Raw genomic sequence first — 18,635 nt, forward strand, 5'->3', positions numbered from 1 at the left:
TGCACGAACATCTTTATGGCTTTTTACCCTGTGATCCTTTCCATGTGATCAGCTGATCTACTTTCTGAGCAAAATGACCTAGGCTGGCATTTATAAAGCAATGGGCTTCCTTTCTTCCTTCCTAGTTTTCATGAGATGGGATACCATGACATTCCAGCCATCATAAACTTTATCCTGAACAAAACCAAACAGCAGCAGCTTTATTATGTGGGCCATTCAGAAGGCACAACGGCTGGTAAGTTATACGGGCAAATCTATGAGCAAAGATGAATGGGGAAAACTAATACAGTCTACGCATTGCAATTGTGCAACTTGCAGTGAAGAATGCATCTCTCCAGGCAAATAGTTTATGGAGGAGGCCAAGGCAGCAAGAATTGAACAAATCAACTTCTAAAATTCCTATTAATCATGAGCCACCTTGAAATGCTTGGCTCATCTATAATAAATAAATAAAAATAAAATAAATAAATAACCGAGCCCTTCCTCTCTAAGACTTTTCTGCAATTAGTCATTCCACACTCTATGCAAAGATAAGCCTAGGACTTTTGCATGTAAACAATCTGTTCTAGCATGAAATGATAGTGTTGTGTTTCAGCAATTTTCTTCTGGCTGATCAGTGAAGGCACCTGAATCATGTAATGCATCTTCCCATTGTGAATATGAGAACAGGAAGCAGATATTTCTCCCTCCTCTGCATCCCACACTCATCATGCAGTCCAGCTCTTTGATTGCAAACCAAAGATGCATTCTCCTCCATGCATTGTTTTATTTTTTTTATTTATTTGTCACAACATTATATATAAGCATAAGCATGAAATAACTATACGATATATAAGCATATATATAATCATAAGTATGTAAAACTATATGAAATTGGATAGGGAACATTTCAAAGGGAACATTTGGACAGGAACAGTAGGCACGTTGGTGCTCTTATGCACGCCCCTTACAGACCTCTTAGGAATGGGGTGAGGTCAATAGTAGATAGTTTTTGCTTAAAGCTTTGGGGATTTTGGGAAGAGACCACAAAGTCTGGGGGTGCATTCCTAACCATAACCCTAACCCACCCTGTTAAAAGACCTTGGAGTTTTCATATCAAATGATCTAAGTGCCAAAGCTCATTGCAACTACATCACAAAAAAGGCTCTAAGAGTTGTAAACCTAATTTTGCGTAGCTTCTTTTCCAAAAACACTACACTACTAACCAGAGCGTACAAAACATTTGCAAGACCCATTCTTGAATACAGCTCACCTGTCTGGAACCCATACCACATCTCTAACATTAATACAATTGAACAAGTCCAGAAATATTTTACAAGAAGAGTTCTCCGCTCCTCTGTAAACAACAAAATACCTTATACCTCCAGACTTGAAATCCTGGGATTAGAAAACTTAGAACTCCGCCGACTCCGACATGACCTGTGTTTAACACACAGAATCATCTATTGCAATGTCCTTCCTGTTAAAGACTACTTCAGCTTCAATCGCAATAATACAGGAGCAAACAATAGATTCGAACTTAATGTTAACCGCTTCAATCTTGATTGCAGAAAATATGACTTCTGTAACAGAGTTGTTAACACTTGCAACACACTACCTGACTCTGTGGTCTCTTCTCAAACTCCCAAAAGCTTTAACCAAAAACTGTCTACCATTGACCTCACTCCATTCCTAATAGGACTTTAAGGGGCGTGCATAAGTGCACAAAAGTGCGTACCATTCCTGTCCTATTGTTTTCCTTCATTATATGTGCTTGTATATAATGTTGTGACAAATAAATAAAAATTAAAATAAAAGTAACAATTCTGTTTCTGAAGTCATATTTTCTGCAGTCAAGATTGGAGCGGTTCACATTAAGCTTAAATCTATTGTTTGCTCATGTATTGTTGTGATTGAAGCTGAAGTAGTCTTCAACAGGAAGGACGTTGTAACAGATGATTCTATGAGTTAAGCTCAGGTCTTGTCGAAGGCGGCGGAGTTCAAAATTTTCTAAACCCAGGATTTCAAATCTGGTGGCATAAGGTATTTTGTTGTAATTAGAGGAGTGGAGAACTCTTCTTGTAAAATATTTCTGGACATGCTCAATTGATTAATGTTGAAATGAGGCATGGGTTCCAGACAGGTGAGCTGTATTCAAGAATTGGTCTAGCAAATATTTTTTATGCTCTGGTTAGTAGTATAGTATTTCTGGAGAAAAGGCTACACAAGATTAAGTTTACAACCCTTAAAGCCTTTTTTGCGATGTAGTTGCAGAGGGCTTTGACACTTAGATCATTTGATATGAAAACTCCAAGGTTTTTAACGGGGTGGGGGTCATCTATAAGATAGTGTCCATCGAGTTTGTATTTATTATTCAGATTCTTTTTTCCAATGTGTAAGACAGAGCATTTGTTGATTGAGATTTGGAGTTGCCAATTTTTTGACCATTCTGATACAAAGTCAAGGTCTTTTTGAAGGGTAACTGTAATGTATTTGAATTTTAGGAGGGAAATTTGGGCGGGAAAATGCACGTTGCTGATTGGCTGATGCCTGAGCCAAAATACTATTTAAAGAGGGGTTTTTGTCTGTTGGTTTTTGCTGGGATCACAATAAACTATAGAGCTGTTGTCACTTGTATCGTCTCCTGCCTCGTCATTGCCCGAATCCAACAGGTAACTGTATTGTTTGTAGTGTTAAATAGTTTTAACATCGGCAGCGAAGAAAACACAATTGCTTATAATATGGTCACAGAGATCATTAATGTATAATATGAAGAGTGTTGGTCCAAGAACGCTGCCTTGGGGAACACCAATATTGACAGGAACAGGATTTGATAGGGCACTGCCTATTTTGACCACGTGTTGTCTATTTTATACGAATACTGTTATCCAATTGTGGAGGGGTCCGGAGATGCCATAGGATTTTAATTTTAGAAGTTTGTCATGTACCACAGAGTCAAAAGCTTTACAGAAGTCTATGTAAATTGCATCTATTGCTTTGCCCTGATCAAGATTTGTAATCCATATGTTTTTGCAGTGTAGGAGTTGTAAATTACAGGATGAATTTTTTCTGAAACCAGATTGTTTATTAGAGAGTAGGTTGTTTGTTTCTAGGTGGAGGGTAATGGATTGGTTGATGATTGATTCCATTACTTTGCAGGTGACGCAGCATAAAGAGATTGGTCTGTAATTTTCAACTAGGTTGGGGTCTCCTTTTTTGAAGACAGGGATGACTGTGGCTAGTGACCGAAGTTTGGGAAGGGAGCTGGTCGTGAAAGCTTTTTCAAAGATTATGCTCAGGGGTTCTGCTAAGTTAGTAGAAATCTTTTTTAAGAAGTATGCACATAGACCATCAGGTCCAATAGATAGAGATGGTTTCAGTTTGTGAAGGGCCTTTTCGACATTATCTTCTGTGAAATTTATTTGTGTTAGGTCATTGTACTCATTGTTGGTACGACTGGGGAATGATGGGTGTGAGCCATTACTGTTAACAAATACTGAGGCAAAGAATGTGTTAAAGAGGTTTGCTTTAACTGTTTCATCATTATATTCTTTGCCGTTAGATCCTTTTAGTGGTGGGATGGAGTAATGGTTCAATAATGAACCATTACTGTATACACTGCAGAAATGCAAGAGCAAGAAGAAAAATAATAGTTGTTTAGTGTAAAACTTTGCTCTCCTATACAGTTGAAGAGATCCAGTTTCTTTGCAAAAGCTTTTATTTTGTTTTGTTTTTTCAGGTTTCATCTCATTCTCTTCTTGGCCAGAACTGGCTGAAAGAATTAAGGTCTTTTTTGGAATGGGACCTATAGCCACACTAACATATGCTACAAGTCCTCTAGTAACAATCTGGGCCCCTCCTCTGCTAATAAACGTAAGTGCTTTTGGGCTCTGTAGATGCATAATCGAGTCAAGTGCCTTATTCCAAAGAAAGTAGCAATAAAGTAATGAAAACAGCATAGCTTGAACAAGTGGGCAACGATCCAACCCCCTCCTAATATTTATCTCCTGGCCAAAACTTGGCTTTTGGGGGAAGGGAGGGGGGGTTTGAACAGATTTCCCTAATGTGCCAACTGCAACCTTTCCTGGATCAGGAGGCCTTCGTCATGATCACCCTGGAGACAAAAACATGAAGAACCGTTACAGGAATTGGGTATGGCCAGTCCAGAGAAAAGAAGGGCTAGAGGTGACATGACAGTAGTAATTCTAGTATTTGAGAGACTGCCACAAAGAAAAGGGGGGTCAACTTATTTTCCAAAGCACCAGAAGGCAAGACAAGAAACAATGACTAGAAACTAATCAAGGAGAGAAGCAACTTGGGAATTTAGGAGAAACTTCCTAACGTTGAGAACAATTAATCAGTGGAACAGCTTGCCTTCTTATTTTTGCAGATCCCTCGCATCCTGGACATAAACTGTTTCAACTCCTACCCTCAAAACGACACTATAGAGCACGGCACACCAGAACAACTAGACACACCAGACACACCAGACACACTAGACACACCAGAACAACTAGACACAAGAACAGTTTTTTTCCCGAAGGCCATCACTCTGCTAAACAAATAATTCCCTCAACACTGTCAGACTATTTACTGAATCTGCACTACTATTAATCATCTCATAGTTCCCATCACCAATCTCTTTCCACTTATGACTGTATGACTATAACTTGTTGCTGGCAATCCTTATGATTTATATTGCTATATTGATCATCAATTGTGTTGTAAATGTTGTACCTTGATGAACGTATCTTTTCTTTTATGTACACTGAGAGCATATGCACCAAGACAAATTCCTTGTGTGTCCAATCACACTTGGCCAATAAAAAAAAATTAAATTAAATTCAATTCAATTCAATTCAAAAGCTGTAGGAGCTTCATCCCTGGACATTTTGGACAGCTTCCTGTCTAAAATGGTATAGAGTTTCCTGCTTGAGGAGCGGGTTGGACTAGAGGATCTCTAAGGTAGCTTCCGGTTCTATTCTGATTAATTAATAGATCAATTAACTCTTGCCTGGTCACCTCCTGTCTGGATTACAGCAACACAATGTACATGGGGCTGCTCTTGAAGACCAGCCAGGAACTTCAATTGGTCCAGAGTGAGGTAGCACTCAAAGTAATGGCAGCCCTGAGGTTCCCCCAGGTAACACCTCTGTGGTAAGAGCTGCCCTGGCTTCCAGCTTCATTTTGGGTGCAATTCAAAGTGCTGGTCATCATCTTTAAAGTCCTATATGGCCCAGGGCCAGGCTATCTACAGGACCACCTTTCCCTAAGGACATTTACCCATTCAACCAGGTCTGTTAGCAGGGGTGAAATGTAAAATTTGTTACTACCGGTTTTGTGGGCATGGCTTAGTGGGGGGTAATGTGACTGGGTGGGCGTGGCCAACTTTTTTTTTTTACTTTTAAAAGCGTTTTTTTCTACAACCTCTTCGGCCGAAGAGGTTGTAAAAAACTGCTTTTAAAAGCCTCTGATGATCAGACAACTCAGCTGGGATTGCCAGAGGGAAAAAAAGCTTACAAAGGGTTCTGATGATCCCAGTTGAGTTGCCTGATCGCCAGAACCTTTTAAAAACATTTTTTCTACAACCTCTTCAGCCAAAGAACTTGTAGAAAACATGCTTTTAAAAGGTTCTGGCAATCAGGCAACTCAGCTGGGATCGCCAGAGGAGCCTTTTAAAATCTTTTTTTTTACAACCTCTTCGACCGAAGAGGTTGTAAAAAAAATGCTTTAAAAGGGTTCTGACAATCCCAGCTGAGCAGCGCGATCATCAGAGGTTTTTTTTTTTTAACTTTTAAAAGCATTTTTTCAGCCGAGGAAAAAATGCTTTTAAAAGTAAAAAACAAACAAAACACAACTCTGATAATTGCACGGCTCAGCTGGGGCAGGGGTGGCGGCAGGGATTTTTGCTACCAGTTCTCCGAACCACCTGCCGCCATTGCTACAGGATCGGGGGATCTGGTCAGAACCAGGAGCATTTCACCCCTGTCCTTAGAGTCCCCTAGTCCTTTCCTTTCAACACTGCCATCAGAGGGGAGGTGGGAAGTGGGCCTTTTAGGCAGCAGCCCCTGTCCTATGAAATGCTTTGTTGCCCGATTTAGTCTTTGCACCCATTTTCACTCATTTAGTCTTTGCACCCATTTAGTCTTTGCACCCATTTAGGACACTTTGCACCCATTTAATAATAATAATAATAATAATAATAATAATAATAATAATAATAATAATAATAATAATAATAATAATAATAATAATAATAATAATAATAATGTTTTAATTTGTATACCGCCCTTCTCCCGAAGGACTCAGGGCAGTGAACAGGCAAATAAAATACAAACAGAAATATACACAATAATTAAAACAACCCTTAAAAGACTGATTCAAATTTGCCAAAAAATTTAAAATAACATTACACCCCATAAAAGTACAGAAATTTAAAAACCCATCAAAATTCAATTAAAATTTAAAATTTAGAATTTAAAATCAGGCCAGTCCAGCCATATGAAATAAATAGGTTTTAAGTTTGCGGCGAAAGGTCCTAAGGTCAGGTAGTTGTCGAAGCCCGAGGGGAAGCTCATTCCACAGGGTCGGAGCCCCCACAGAGAAGGCCCTCCCCCTGGGGGCCGCCAGTCGACACTGTTTGGCTGACGGCACCTTGAGGAGTCCCTCTCTGTGGGAACGCACCGGACGCTGGGAGATTTAGTCTTCATTAAGGCCATAAAGACCTACCTTTCCCCCCTCCCCAAGCATCGGGAGAAGATTAACAGTAACAGAGATGGAAATGACCTTGGAGGTCATCTAGTCCAACCCCCTGCTCACACAGGAGACCTATGCTAGGGATTCAAACTGCCGAACTGCTGACCTTTCTGATTGACAAGCTCAGTGTCTTAGCCACTGAGCCACCTAGTCAGACTTAAATTAAATGGTTAAATGACTATCATTAAGTATTGTACCTTAGAATTATTGATGAACATGTCTTTTCTTTTATGTACATTGAGAGCATATGCACCAAGACAAATTCCTTGTGCGTCCAATCATACTTGGCCAATAAAAAAATTCTATTCTATTCTAAATCATAAAAGATTAAATGATGGCTCATTAACTTGGGTTGCACGGGTTTTTATATTTTCACTGGTTGTGTTTTATAGTTTTTAATAAGATTGTATGTTTTTAATTTGGACAAATAGACTGCTTTGATCAAAATTAAAAAAAAAATACAGTTACTTTTGTTTCTGCTTGGAAACCGCTTCTGGACTATGTGCTTGAGGTGGAAAAAAAATGAAACTTTGATTTTGGGTTTTACCAATGAATAGGCTTGTTGTTATCGAAATGGCTAATTTATACTATTGTAAGAGACGTGGTGATACAGTGGTTAGAACATAGTACTACAGGATAACTCACTGCTCGCTCCAGGAGTTTGAGTCTCACCGGCTCAAGGTTGACTCAGCCTTCCATGCTTCTAAAGTCGGTAAAATGAGGACCCAGATTATTGGGGACAATATGCTGACTCTGTAAACCGCTTAGAGAGGGCTATAAAGCACTGTGAAGCGGTATATTAGTCTAGATGCTAAGTGCTATTATGTAAAAGTAAAAAGTTGAAGTTTGATGCTATTATCTTATTCTATTGCAAGTCAATGCCTTTTATTTCTTTTTTCCTTTGCCCCACACTTCTCCTTTTCTCCCTTATTTTCCTAATATTTGTATTTTATCTTATAAACTAATAAACAAAAACTTTTTAAAAAAGATTTTATGTTTTTTAATCTCTGGGAGCCACCAAAGTTGGCTGAAAGATGGTGGCTATATCAATGTTTGAAATAAAATAAAAGCTTCAAAACTGATTACAGGTTGTTTTTAAGAAAAAAAACAATTAAAATCATTATATGGTATGTGAAGATTATCATATTACCTATATTTTATTAATATAGTTCTAATTTCAATCGCCTAAATTAAACCACCTTTTGTTTTTGTTTTTTGTCCACCTTTTGGAATTTCAACTCTCACGAACCATACAAAGATCCAGTTTGTGTATCCCTGAACTAAGGAGTTTTTCTTAAATTTATAGTGGGAGAGAAACCACCCAGGGTTTACAGCAGATGAGGGGTTGGGATGATATTTGATTCGGCTGAATTACATCAGTTCTAATTAATTAATGAATTAATATATTTCAGACACTGTATGGCTACAAAGGATGTTGGCAATATCCCAGCAGTATGAGAAAGCTTATGGTTGCGGTTTGTAATTTTCAACCTAAACTCTGTGGATTTTTACTGTCCTTTATAGCTGGTGCTAACACTCCCAATTACAACATGGTATGTATAAAGGAGAACTGAATAAGGCTTGGTTTCTATGAAATATGTTTGCAATGTGTTGCGAAATAACACTTTTTCTTAGATTAAGGCAAAGTATGGCCCATAAGCCAGGGGTGAACTTCAGCAGATTCTGACAGGTTCTGGACAACCGGTAGTGGAAACTTTGAGTAGTTCTAAGAACCGGCAAATTCCACCTCTGGCTGGCCCCAGAGTGGGGTGGGAATGGAGATTTTGCAGTATCCTTTCACCAGGAGTGGGGAAGGAATGGAGATTTTGCAGTATCCTTCCTCTGCCACGCCCAAGCCACCCCACGCCCACCAAGCCACACCCAAAGAACCGGTAGTAAAAAAATTTGAATTCCACCACTGCCATTAGCAAATCTCACCTACCACCTGTTTTTATTCGGCTCCCAAGCTAAAGAAGTATGGATGGGTAGACAGCAGATCACGAACCCCAAGACTCAGCTGAGGTTCTGGGATTTGGAGCAGAGACAAGAGATATCTAGTCTATCTAGACCCGTTCCAGTCCGGTTTCCGGCCCGGTTACAGCACGGAGACGGCTTTGGTCGCGTTGGTGGATGATCTCTGGAGGGCCAGGGATAGGGGTTGTTCCTCTGCCCTGGTCCTATTAGACCTCTCAGCGGCTTTCGATACCATCGACCATGGTATCCTGCTGCGCCGGTTGGAGGGATTGGGAGTGGGAGGCACCGTTTATCGGTGGTTCTCCTCCTATCTCTCCGACCGGTCGCAGTCGGTGTTGACAGGGGGGCAGAGGTCGGCCCCGAGGCCCCTCACTTGTGGGGTGCCGCAGGGATCGATCCTCTCGCCCCTTCTGTTCAACATCTACATGAAGCCGCTGGGTGAGATCATCAGTGGGTTCGGTGTGAGGTACCAGCTGTACGCGGATGACACCCAGCTGTACTTTTCCACACCGGACCACCCCAACAAAGCTATCGAAGTGCTGTCCCGGTGCCTGGAGGCCGTACGGGTCTGGATGGGGAGAAACAGGCTCAAGCTCAATCCCTCCAAGACAGAGTGGCTGTGGATGCCGGCATCCCGGTACAGTCAGCTAAATCCACGGCTGACCATCGGTGGCGAGTCATTGGCCCCGATGGAGAGGGTGCGCAACTTAGGCGTCCTCCTGGATGAACGGCTGTCTCTAGAAGATCATTTGACGGCCGTCTCCAGGAGAGCGTTCTACCAGGTTCGCCTGGTGCGCCAGTTGCGCCCCTTTCTGGACCGGGAGGCCCTATGCACGGTCACTCACGCCTTGTGACGTCTCGCCTGGATTACTGCAACGCCTCTACATGGGGCTTCCTTGAAGGGCATCCGAGGCTGCAGTTAGTTCAGAATGCGGCTGCGCGGGTGATAGAGGGAGCCCTCGTGGCTCCCGCATAACACCCATCCTGCGCAGGCTGCACTGGCTACCTGTGGCCTTCCGGGTGCGCTTCAAGGTTTTGGTGACCACCTTTAAAGCGCTCCATGGCATAGGGCCGGGTTATCTACGGGACCGCCTACTGCGACCAGATACCTCTCACCGACCCGTGCGCTCTCACAAAGAGGGACTCCTCAGGGTGCCGTCAGCTAGGCAGTGTCGTTTGGCGACGCCCAGGGGAAGGGCCTTCTCTGTGGGGGCTCCCACCCTCTGGAACGAACTCCCCCCAGGACTCCGTCAACTTCCTGACCTTCGAACCTTCCGTCGCGAGCTCAAGACACATTTATTCATCTGTGCAGGACTGGCTTAGATTTTTAAATTTAGAGGGGTTTTAAATTTAAATTGATTTTAATATTTATGTTTATATTTATATTTCTATTTTTAATAATTCGGGCGCTAGAATAAGTTTTTTAAGGATTATTTTAATTTGTATATTGATATTGATGTTTTATATGCCTGTGAACCGCCCTGAGTCCTTTGGGAGATAGGGCGGTATATAAATTCGAATAATAAAATAAATAAATAAATAATAAAATAAATATGGGTAGGAAATTTTGGGCAGCAGTGGCCTATCAGTTGAGCCCTTGCTGGCCAGCATTGCCCAATGCCTGATGCTCTCCTTAGCTTGCAGACCTGCCAGCCGCTCAGATGGGGGATTGGGGGATAGAATCTGGCCATTTACAGAAAAAGTTTGCTAATCCTTAGATTAAAGCCTTCCTTAAATTTTAAGTAAGACAAAGCTGAGCTTTACTATTAACTTTGCATTTCAAGATTTCTTTGCGCAAAAGTTATAGAACACGGGATGTAACTGTGTTCATTATATTGGAACGGAGAACTTTCCAAGTTGTTTTTAGCAAATGTCATGCCAATAAAACTGAAGAATCAAGCACCATGATTGTTCCAAAAATTAATGGCTTGTATAAAGGATCGGCAAACTGGAATGAGAATTGTTTGAAAACTAAACATACAAAGCACATAGACTGCATTCTGAGCTGCCCCTTGATCTTTCTGGCTAGTTGCAGGAAAACAAATGGCTCTAGTCATCCAAAACTATTGATGTATGTGAATTCAACTTCAAAATACAACATAACTATATAGCAAATGAATAGTGTAACTCCGGCTGAATTATGAAAATTAAATCTATTACACTGCACATTATTAGAGAGTATGCTGGATTGGGGATGTTCATCTATTGTATTAGGTCTATTCATGAATGTAAATAGACCCACAAATTTACAATAAGCTCTAATTAAATTTTTGCTACACAGCAGATGAAATTAATGAGAGAATTAAGATGAACAATTGTTTTATTTCAGAGTCGTATGGATGTGTATATGGCACATTCTCCTGCTGGAACATCTGTACAAAATCTTCTTCACTGGAAACAGGTAGGTTTTTGTACCATAGATTGAATCCAGTTCTAACCATACATAGAAGAGATCTGTTAATCATTGTACTATATATGGGTTTCTTCTTACTAACTCTGGATGCAGTGGAGTAGTGATGAATTTATTAAACATTTCAAGCACCAGTGACAATCGCAAATAATAAGTCACATAAACCGCATTATACTAGGAGTAGGAGACAAAAGTAGAACAAGTGGAGTGGAGTGGGTTGGAGTGGGTTGAAATGGTATGGTATGGTATGGTATGGTATGGTATGGTATGGTATGGTATGGTATGGGATGGGATGGGATGGGATGGGATGGGATGGGATGGGATGGGATGGGATGGGATGGGATGCGATAGGATAGGATAGGATAGGATAGGATAGGATAGGATAGGATAGGATAGGATAGGATAGGATAGGATAGGATAGGATAAGATAGGATAGGTCAGGTAAAAGAAACCCACCAAATATATTTAAGTATATGATTTATAAATTCCCTTGTTATAATAAAATTATACCTAAGGTGAACCATTCACAGAAAGGGAAAAAACAAATAGAATATCTGAAACTATGCAATCCACAGAGGCATTTAAGGTTTAAGGTTGTTGTTTTCTTTTTTTAAATTAAAAATTGATAAAACATCATTGACTAATTTAAAGTAAAAAAAATCTGGCTAAGAAGAACAGTGCTAGGTCAGAGAAAGAAACCTAGAAATGTAAGGTTTGTGACATTATCCAAAGCTGCCTTTTTGGGGGGTAATAATCTGCAGCTTGTAATATCTGGAACTACACTGAGCTCATTCAACATATGATGTTAGCATACAACTTTTCTATTTAAGCTGCAGTCTTTATTATTTCTATAGCAAATCTCCAGATTAAGACTGTCCTCGATTAAAGATGAACCATAGTTAAGAACGGCGCTTGCTATATTGATTGCTTACAGTGGTTCAATTTCATTACACAATATTCAATATTATGCAGTAAAACTGTTCTGGCTTATGTACAAATTTGAACTAATGACATACATTATACATAACACATAACATTAGAATTATTCAAACAATTATCAACACAGTCAGAAGTATGTCACTCACCCATCACTACAGTCTTGAGCAGCAAACCAAGTTTTCAAGATTTTGCAGAAGACCAGCATGGATGGGACCAAACCAGCCCACAGCTGATGGTACCCAGAGCAGGCCCTCTTGCTGGATGGGACAGATAGAGACCCCTGGAGAGAGACGGTCCCATAAGTAACTGAATCCTAAGCCATGAAGACTTTTAAATGTGACAACCAGCACCTTGAGTTGCACCAGCACCTTGAGTTGTATCTGCTATACAATGTAGCTTATATAGCAGTGGTATGTTATCAAAATGACTGGTAATACTTTTATTCAGTTCTGTAATTCCATACTATTCATTATAGCTCTATAATGAAAAGGTGTTTCAAGCATATGACCATGGCACTAAGGAAAAGAATATGGAGAAATATAACCAGGTATGAAAAGAAAAGTTTTCCTATTAAATTTGTAGATTTTAGTTCAGAATGGTTTCCCTCTTGATGTGTTGTAGATGGATAGGATTTTATTTTGTACCTTGTTTCAAATTTTGCAGGCTGAGGTGGAGCAAAATAAGAAAAGTGTTATCGACGTGATTATAAATATGAAGAAATATTTCTTGTCCTTTCTGATCTGAAGACAGTCAATACCTAAATTTAAGACTGTCTACCATTTCTGACCAGCCAAGCCATTTAGCAATGGAAATAGCAATAGCATTTAGACTTATATACCAACCTATAGTGCTTTACAGACTCTCTGGGTGGTTTAAAATATGGAAGCGTTATTTGCACATTGCCCCCAACATTCTGGGTCTTTGTTTTACCAACCTCAGAAGGATGGAAATCTGAGTCAATCTTGGGCCCGATCAGGATCAAACTTCAGGCTGCAGGCAGAGTTTGCCTGCACCAAGGTTCCTTTACATCAGCAAATGCATCAAATGATTAATTTAAGCCAATAGGTTCTCTTGGACCAATAGTAGAATATCCTGTCCTTTTTGAGGCTCTGTCATGGCTCCATCGGAGCCTGGTTCGGAGGAGGAGTTGAAACTGGGACCATCTAACAGGGATGGCGCATCTCCCTTGGCATATATGAAGCGGGCTAGCAGCTTAGGACAATATTGTCCAGGACCCCTCAGGCATAGGGGGAGGTGGCTGACCAGACGGAGAGCTGCTTGCCTTTACAGACACAGGCGAGGATCGGTTGCTGAAAGGCAGTGATGCTGGTAGGTAGCAGATCTCCTCTGATGAGGAACAGCTGCCTCCTCCACTCCATCCAAGGGCATGGAGAGCGGAGAGTAGGCAAGCTCAGAGAAAGGCTGCAAGGCTACTCGGGAAGAGGTTGCCCCACCCCTCCTAACAAGGAAAACACCTGGAGTGGAATGAGTTAAGGAGAAGCTGTGGGGAGTTAGTATTTGGCGGAAACAATTGTTTGTTTTAGATTATATTCCCCCAGCTTTGGGGGAGTATATACTCTCCCAAAGCTTTGATTCGGGCCTTTTTGCCTTGCTTCGAGGAGGCTTTTTGCCATTTGTCTTACCCTTGCCTTGTGCACTGCTTTGTCCTTTGCTTTGCTTTACCTTCAGAACTGCCTTTGCCTTGTACCTTGTCTTTGCCCTGAGGATTGCCATTGGTCTAATGCCTGGATTTTGCCTTGTGGACTTTCCTGGTAATATATGGTCTGTTGCAGTGGTGGGTTTCAAAAATTTAAACTACCGGTTCTGTGAGTGTGGCTTGGTGGGCGTGGCATGGCTTGATGGGCGTGGCATGGCAGGCATGGCATGGCTTGGTGGGCGTGGCATGGTGGGCGTGGCATGGCTTGGTGGGCGTGGCTTGGTGGGCATGGCAGGGGAAGGATTCTGTAAAAGCTCCATTACCTCCCCAATCCAGGGGAAGGTTACTGCAAAATCCTCATTTCCTCCCCATCAGCTGGGATTTGGGAGGCAGATGGGGCGGGGCCAGTCTGGGATTTGGGAAGGGATGGGGATGGGGCCAGTCAGAATTTTTACTACCGGTTCTCTGAACTACTCAAAATTTCCACTACCGGTTTCCCAGAACTGGTCAGAACCGGTTGAAACCCACCTCTGGTCTGTTGTTTGGAGGACTGTGGTGGCTGCCTTCAGAGTAGCGTGGAGTGGAGCCTTACTGGCCATTGGAGGGCCATTTGTCGAACACATCTTGAGTGCAAAAAAAGGACTTTCTAAAGGTCTGCGAACACATCTTGAGTGCAAAAAAAGGACTTTCTAAAGGTCTGCCTTGTCTTGATCAACTGGGCCATAACAGGCTCTGACCTGATCAGCTATTCATTGAAGGCAAACAGAATTTAAAAAAAACCACATTTAATCTACCACCCTCAGTTTCATCTCAGGTTTAGTGTTTGCACTGAATTCTATTACTTCATTGCTCACCAACTTTTTTAAAAGTGATAATTTGCAATGTTTTATACGTTGCATCTCTTCCTGAGCAGTTTTTGACTAATTATTTAAATTTGTTGCTTTTCTTCCCAGGTGACTCCTCCTGTATACAAGATAGAAGATATAAAAATACCCGTTGCGCTCTGGTCTGGTGGAAACGACTTATTTGTGAACATAAAAGATATCCAGGCATTACTAGCACGGCTTAGTAACGTCATATATCACCAGCATGTTCCTGAATGGCAACATCTAGATTACATTTGGGGACTTGATGCACCTGAGGTTATGTACAAGCGTATCATTGAGATAATGAAAAGATATCAGTGATTCCTCAGCAGTGATTTACAGAGAAAGCATATTGTATGATGACAATTTAAAAACACACCTTTAGGCTGTTTTGAAATCTTTTTTGAAATTTTTTTTAAATTTTCTTTTAAGACAAAACAAACATAAAAACATTTTCAATCCGAATATTGTGCATCGGCAGGGTGATTACAAATCTCTTGTGCCTTTATAATTTACAAATATCCTTAATTTAACTAAATTTATATCGTCATCAACTTGTATCCAGAACTTAAATTAACCAATGGGTATAACCTTTATTTTTCTCATTCCATATGCATATCCTCTAATAAGTATTTTATCTGGTAACATCATCAATTCTATCATTCTACGCCATTCCTTTAATATTTCAATTAATAATATTTTTTCTCCAATCTTTGTTAACATATCTTCCCTTCTAGCCATTGATAAAATATATCCCATATCTTATAGTATTGCTTTTCTTCCTGTTCTCTTATTTCAAATGTCAATTTACTCATTTCAGCACATTCCATTATTTTCCTAATTATTTCATTTTGCAAAGGTATTTTCTCACTTTTCCAATTTTTGGCAAACACTATTCTAGCTGCTGTTACAATATTTACCATCAAATATTTCACTTCTCTATTATAAATTTCTGGTATGATCCCAAGTAGAAAAACTTCTGGTTTAAAATCTATGTGCTCTTTAATAATTTTTTCCAACCACGTGTGTATTTTAGTCCAATATCTTTTAGCTTTCACACATGTCCACCATATGTGGTAATACGATCCAGGTAACTGATGACATTTCCAATGTTTTTCGGATTTGTCCTTGAACATTCTAGCAATTCTTGTTGGGGGTAAATGCCATCTATAAAACATCTTATACAAATTCTCTTTATAAGTCGTAGACATTGTCATCTTATAATTATATGTCCATAATTTTTGCCATGTCTCTAAATCAATCCCATGCCCAAAATTCTTCCCCCAAGCAATCATTGTTTCCTTGACTTGTTCTTCTTCTAGTTTAATCTCTAAAAGTTATCCATGCAACTTTGTAATTAATTTGTCATCAGTTCCTGTTAAAATTTTATCAAAGCTAGTCAAGTTGCTATAAAAACCTTCTGTCTTGGAATCTTTCTCATATCTAGAATGTATTTGCAAGTAAGAAAACCAATTCATCTTTATATCTTCACTTTCCAATTCCTGCATTGTTTTAAGTTCTCCTTTCTCATTTAACAATTCTTTATATCTAACAATTTGTTCCTTTCTAAACATGATTGTATATGAAAAAGCCTCAATAGTTGATACCCAAACTGGGATTTTTTAAAAATGGCTTTTCTTAATTCTCTCCCAGTTTGATAACAAAGCCTCTCTTTTAAAATGTCTTCTAAAATATCCCTGCATTTTAGCCTGTCCATACCATAAAAAAGCGTGCCACCCCATTAACAAATCATGGCCTTCCAGAGTCAATATTGTTCCTTAGATTTATCCATTCCTTGATCCACATTAAGTTTGCGGCTTGATAATATAATTCCCAATTGGGTAACCCAAATCCCTCTCTTGTTCTCACATCTTGCAACAATTTTAATTTTACCCTCGCTTTTTTCCCTTGTCATACATATCTCAATATCATTTTATTCAGTTCATGAAAAAAAAATTCCCCAGTTTAATTGGAACTATCTGGAACAGATATAATATTTTGGGCAGTATATTCATTTTAATCGTTGAAATTTGTCCAATCAATGATTACTGCAGATTCTCCCATTTTGCCAAGTCTGACCCAATCTGCTGTTTGAGCTTATCATAGTTATTCTCTTTCAATGTACTACATCTTGCAGTTAAGAAGATCCCCAAATTCTTAACTTCATTCGTAATCTGCATCCCTGACCTTTCTACTAGTTCAGTTTTTTGTTTCTGTAACATATTTTTTGTTAAGATTTTTGTTTTATCTTTATTTATTTTCAAACCTGCAACTTCTCCAAATTCTTTTATTTTATCTATCAATATATTTATAGATTCCAATGATAAAATGATAAAAACCAATGATAAAAACCAGATCATCAGCAAATGCTTGTAATTTGTATTCTTCCTTTTGTATTTTCATACCTTTTATTTCTCTTTCCTCTCTAATAATTCTATTTAGTACTTCTAATGTTAAGACAGACAGCAGAGGGGAGAGTGGGCAACCCTGTCTTGTTCCTTTTTCTATTTGAATCAATTCTGTCAATTCACCATTTATCATTACTTTTGCAGATTGTTTCTGATATATAGCTTCTATTGCCTTAATAAATTTTTCTCCAAAACCCATCTGTTCCATTTGTAAAAACATAAAATGCCAATTAACATTATCGAAAGCTTTTTGTGCATCAAGAAATATCAACACCATCTGTTTCTCCAGATGTGCCTCATAATATTCTAAAGTGTCCAGTATAATTCTCATATTGTTTTTAATGTGTCTCTTGGGCAGAAAGCCATTTTGATCAGAATGTATAAAGTCATTCAAGTATCTTTTCAGTCTTTTTGCCAAAATTAAAGCAAATATTTTATAGTCTGAATTTAACAAAGATATGGGCCTATAGTTTTTAACTTGTTGCAAATCCATGTCTTCTTTTGGGATAATAGTATGCGACCTATCCCTTGACACTACTCTTCGATTCTTACTATGCTACAGAGCCCCCGACTATGACATTACCCACGCAAATATGCTAACCTCAATGCTAACATGGACTACCTCTTGCCCATACCCTCTTATCTTCCTTGGTGACTTAAATCTACCTCTCATTAACTGGACAACCAATGAATGTTCAACTGACCCAATCCATACTACACTATACAACGCTGTTACAAACCTAGGTCTTGAACAACTTGTAACTAACAATACAAGACTCAACAACTGCCTTGACCTCATCTTCTGCAACAATCCAAACTCAATTTACGGAATACAAATTAAAGAACCTTTTTCAAACAGTGACCACTGCATGATTGATTTTCGTCTCAATATACGTCCATACTTAATTCGCCATAACACCAGAACTCCCAACTACAACTTCAAGAAAGCCAATTACGACCTTATAAACAACGATCTTTCACTTCTGAACTGGCAAAATCTGTTTGCAACCTGCATAACCGCTGATGACCTCTATAGAATCTTCCTACTTGAAATCAATAGAGTCATTAAATTATATGTACCACGAATGACCACCATGTCCAAGACAACAAACTACCCATATCAATAAAAAGCTTCAATCAAAAAAATCCCTCTGGAAAAGAAACAAAAAAGGCTATGTTACAAACTTCAGAAACCGTTACAGAAACATATGCAACCAAATTAAAACTGAATGCACAAATTACCACACCAAGCAAGAAGAAAACCTTCTACGCACAAATTCCAATCGTGCCTTTTATAATTTTGTCAACAGTAAACTTAAAGATTCAAGATCCATCCCACCACTAAAAGATTCTAACAACAAAGAATGCAATGACGAAACAGTCAAAGCAAACCTCTTCAACATTTTCTTTGGCTCAGTTTTTGTTAACTCCGATAACACATATCCAACATTCCACAAACGAACCAGCAATGACTATGATGATTTAACTCATATAGATTTCACAGAAGACAACGTTGGTAAAGCTCTTCACAACTTAAAACCATCGCTTTCTATTGGACCTGACGGTCTATGTGCATATTTCTTAAAAAAACTTTCCATTAATATAGCTGAACCCCTAAGTATTATCTTTGATAAAGCTTTCACTAC

General features: G+C 39.4%; 1 protein-coding gene across 2 annotated transcripts in view; it reads left to right on the top strand.

Moving 5' to 3' along the window:
• LOC131200921 (lysosomal acid lipase/cholesteryl ester hydrolase-like) overlaps nt 1-18,085 on the top strand; it is a 69,544-nt gene extending 51,459 nt beyond the window's left edge. For both annotated transcript variants that reach the window (XM_058188330.1, XM_058188331.1), the window contains exons 5-10: nt 126-235; nt 3,719-3,852; nt 8,148-8,288; nt 11,039-11,110; nt 12,534-12,605; nt 14,669-18,085. In XM_058188330.1, coding sequence (XP_058044313.1) covers nt 126-235; nt 3,719-3,852; nt 8,148-8,288; nt 11,039-11,110; nt 12,534-12,605; nt 14,669-14,902 — 763 coding nt within the window. In that variant the 3' untranslated portion in view covers nt 14,903-18,085. The remainder of the gene's footprint in view (nt 1-125; nt 236-3,718; nt 3,853-8,147; nt 8,289-11,038; nt 11,111-12,533; nt 12,606-14,668) is intronic.
• The last annotated feature ends 550 nt before the right edge of the window (nt 18,086-18,635 follow it).

This window comes from Ahaetulla prasina, chromosome 6, assembly GCF_028640845.1.
Source record: "Ahaetulla prasina isolate Xishuangbanna chromosome 6, ASM2864084v1, whole genome shotgun sequence".
NCBI lineage: Eukaryota > Metazoa > Chordata > Lepidosauria > Squamata > Colubridae > Ahaetulla > Ahaetulla prasina.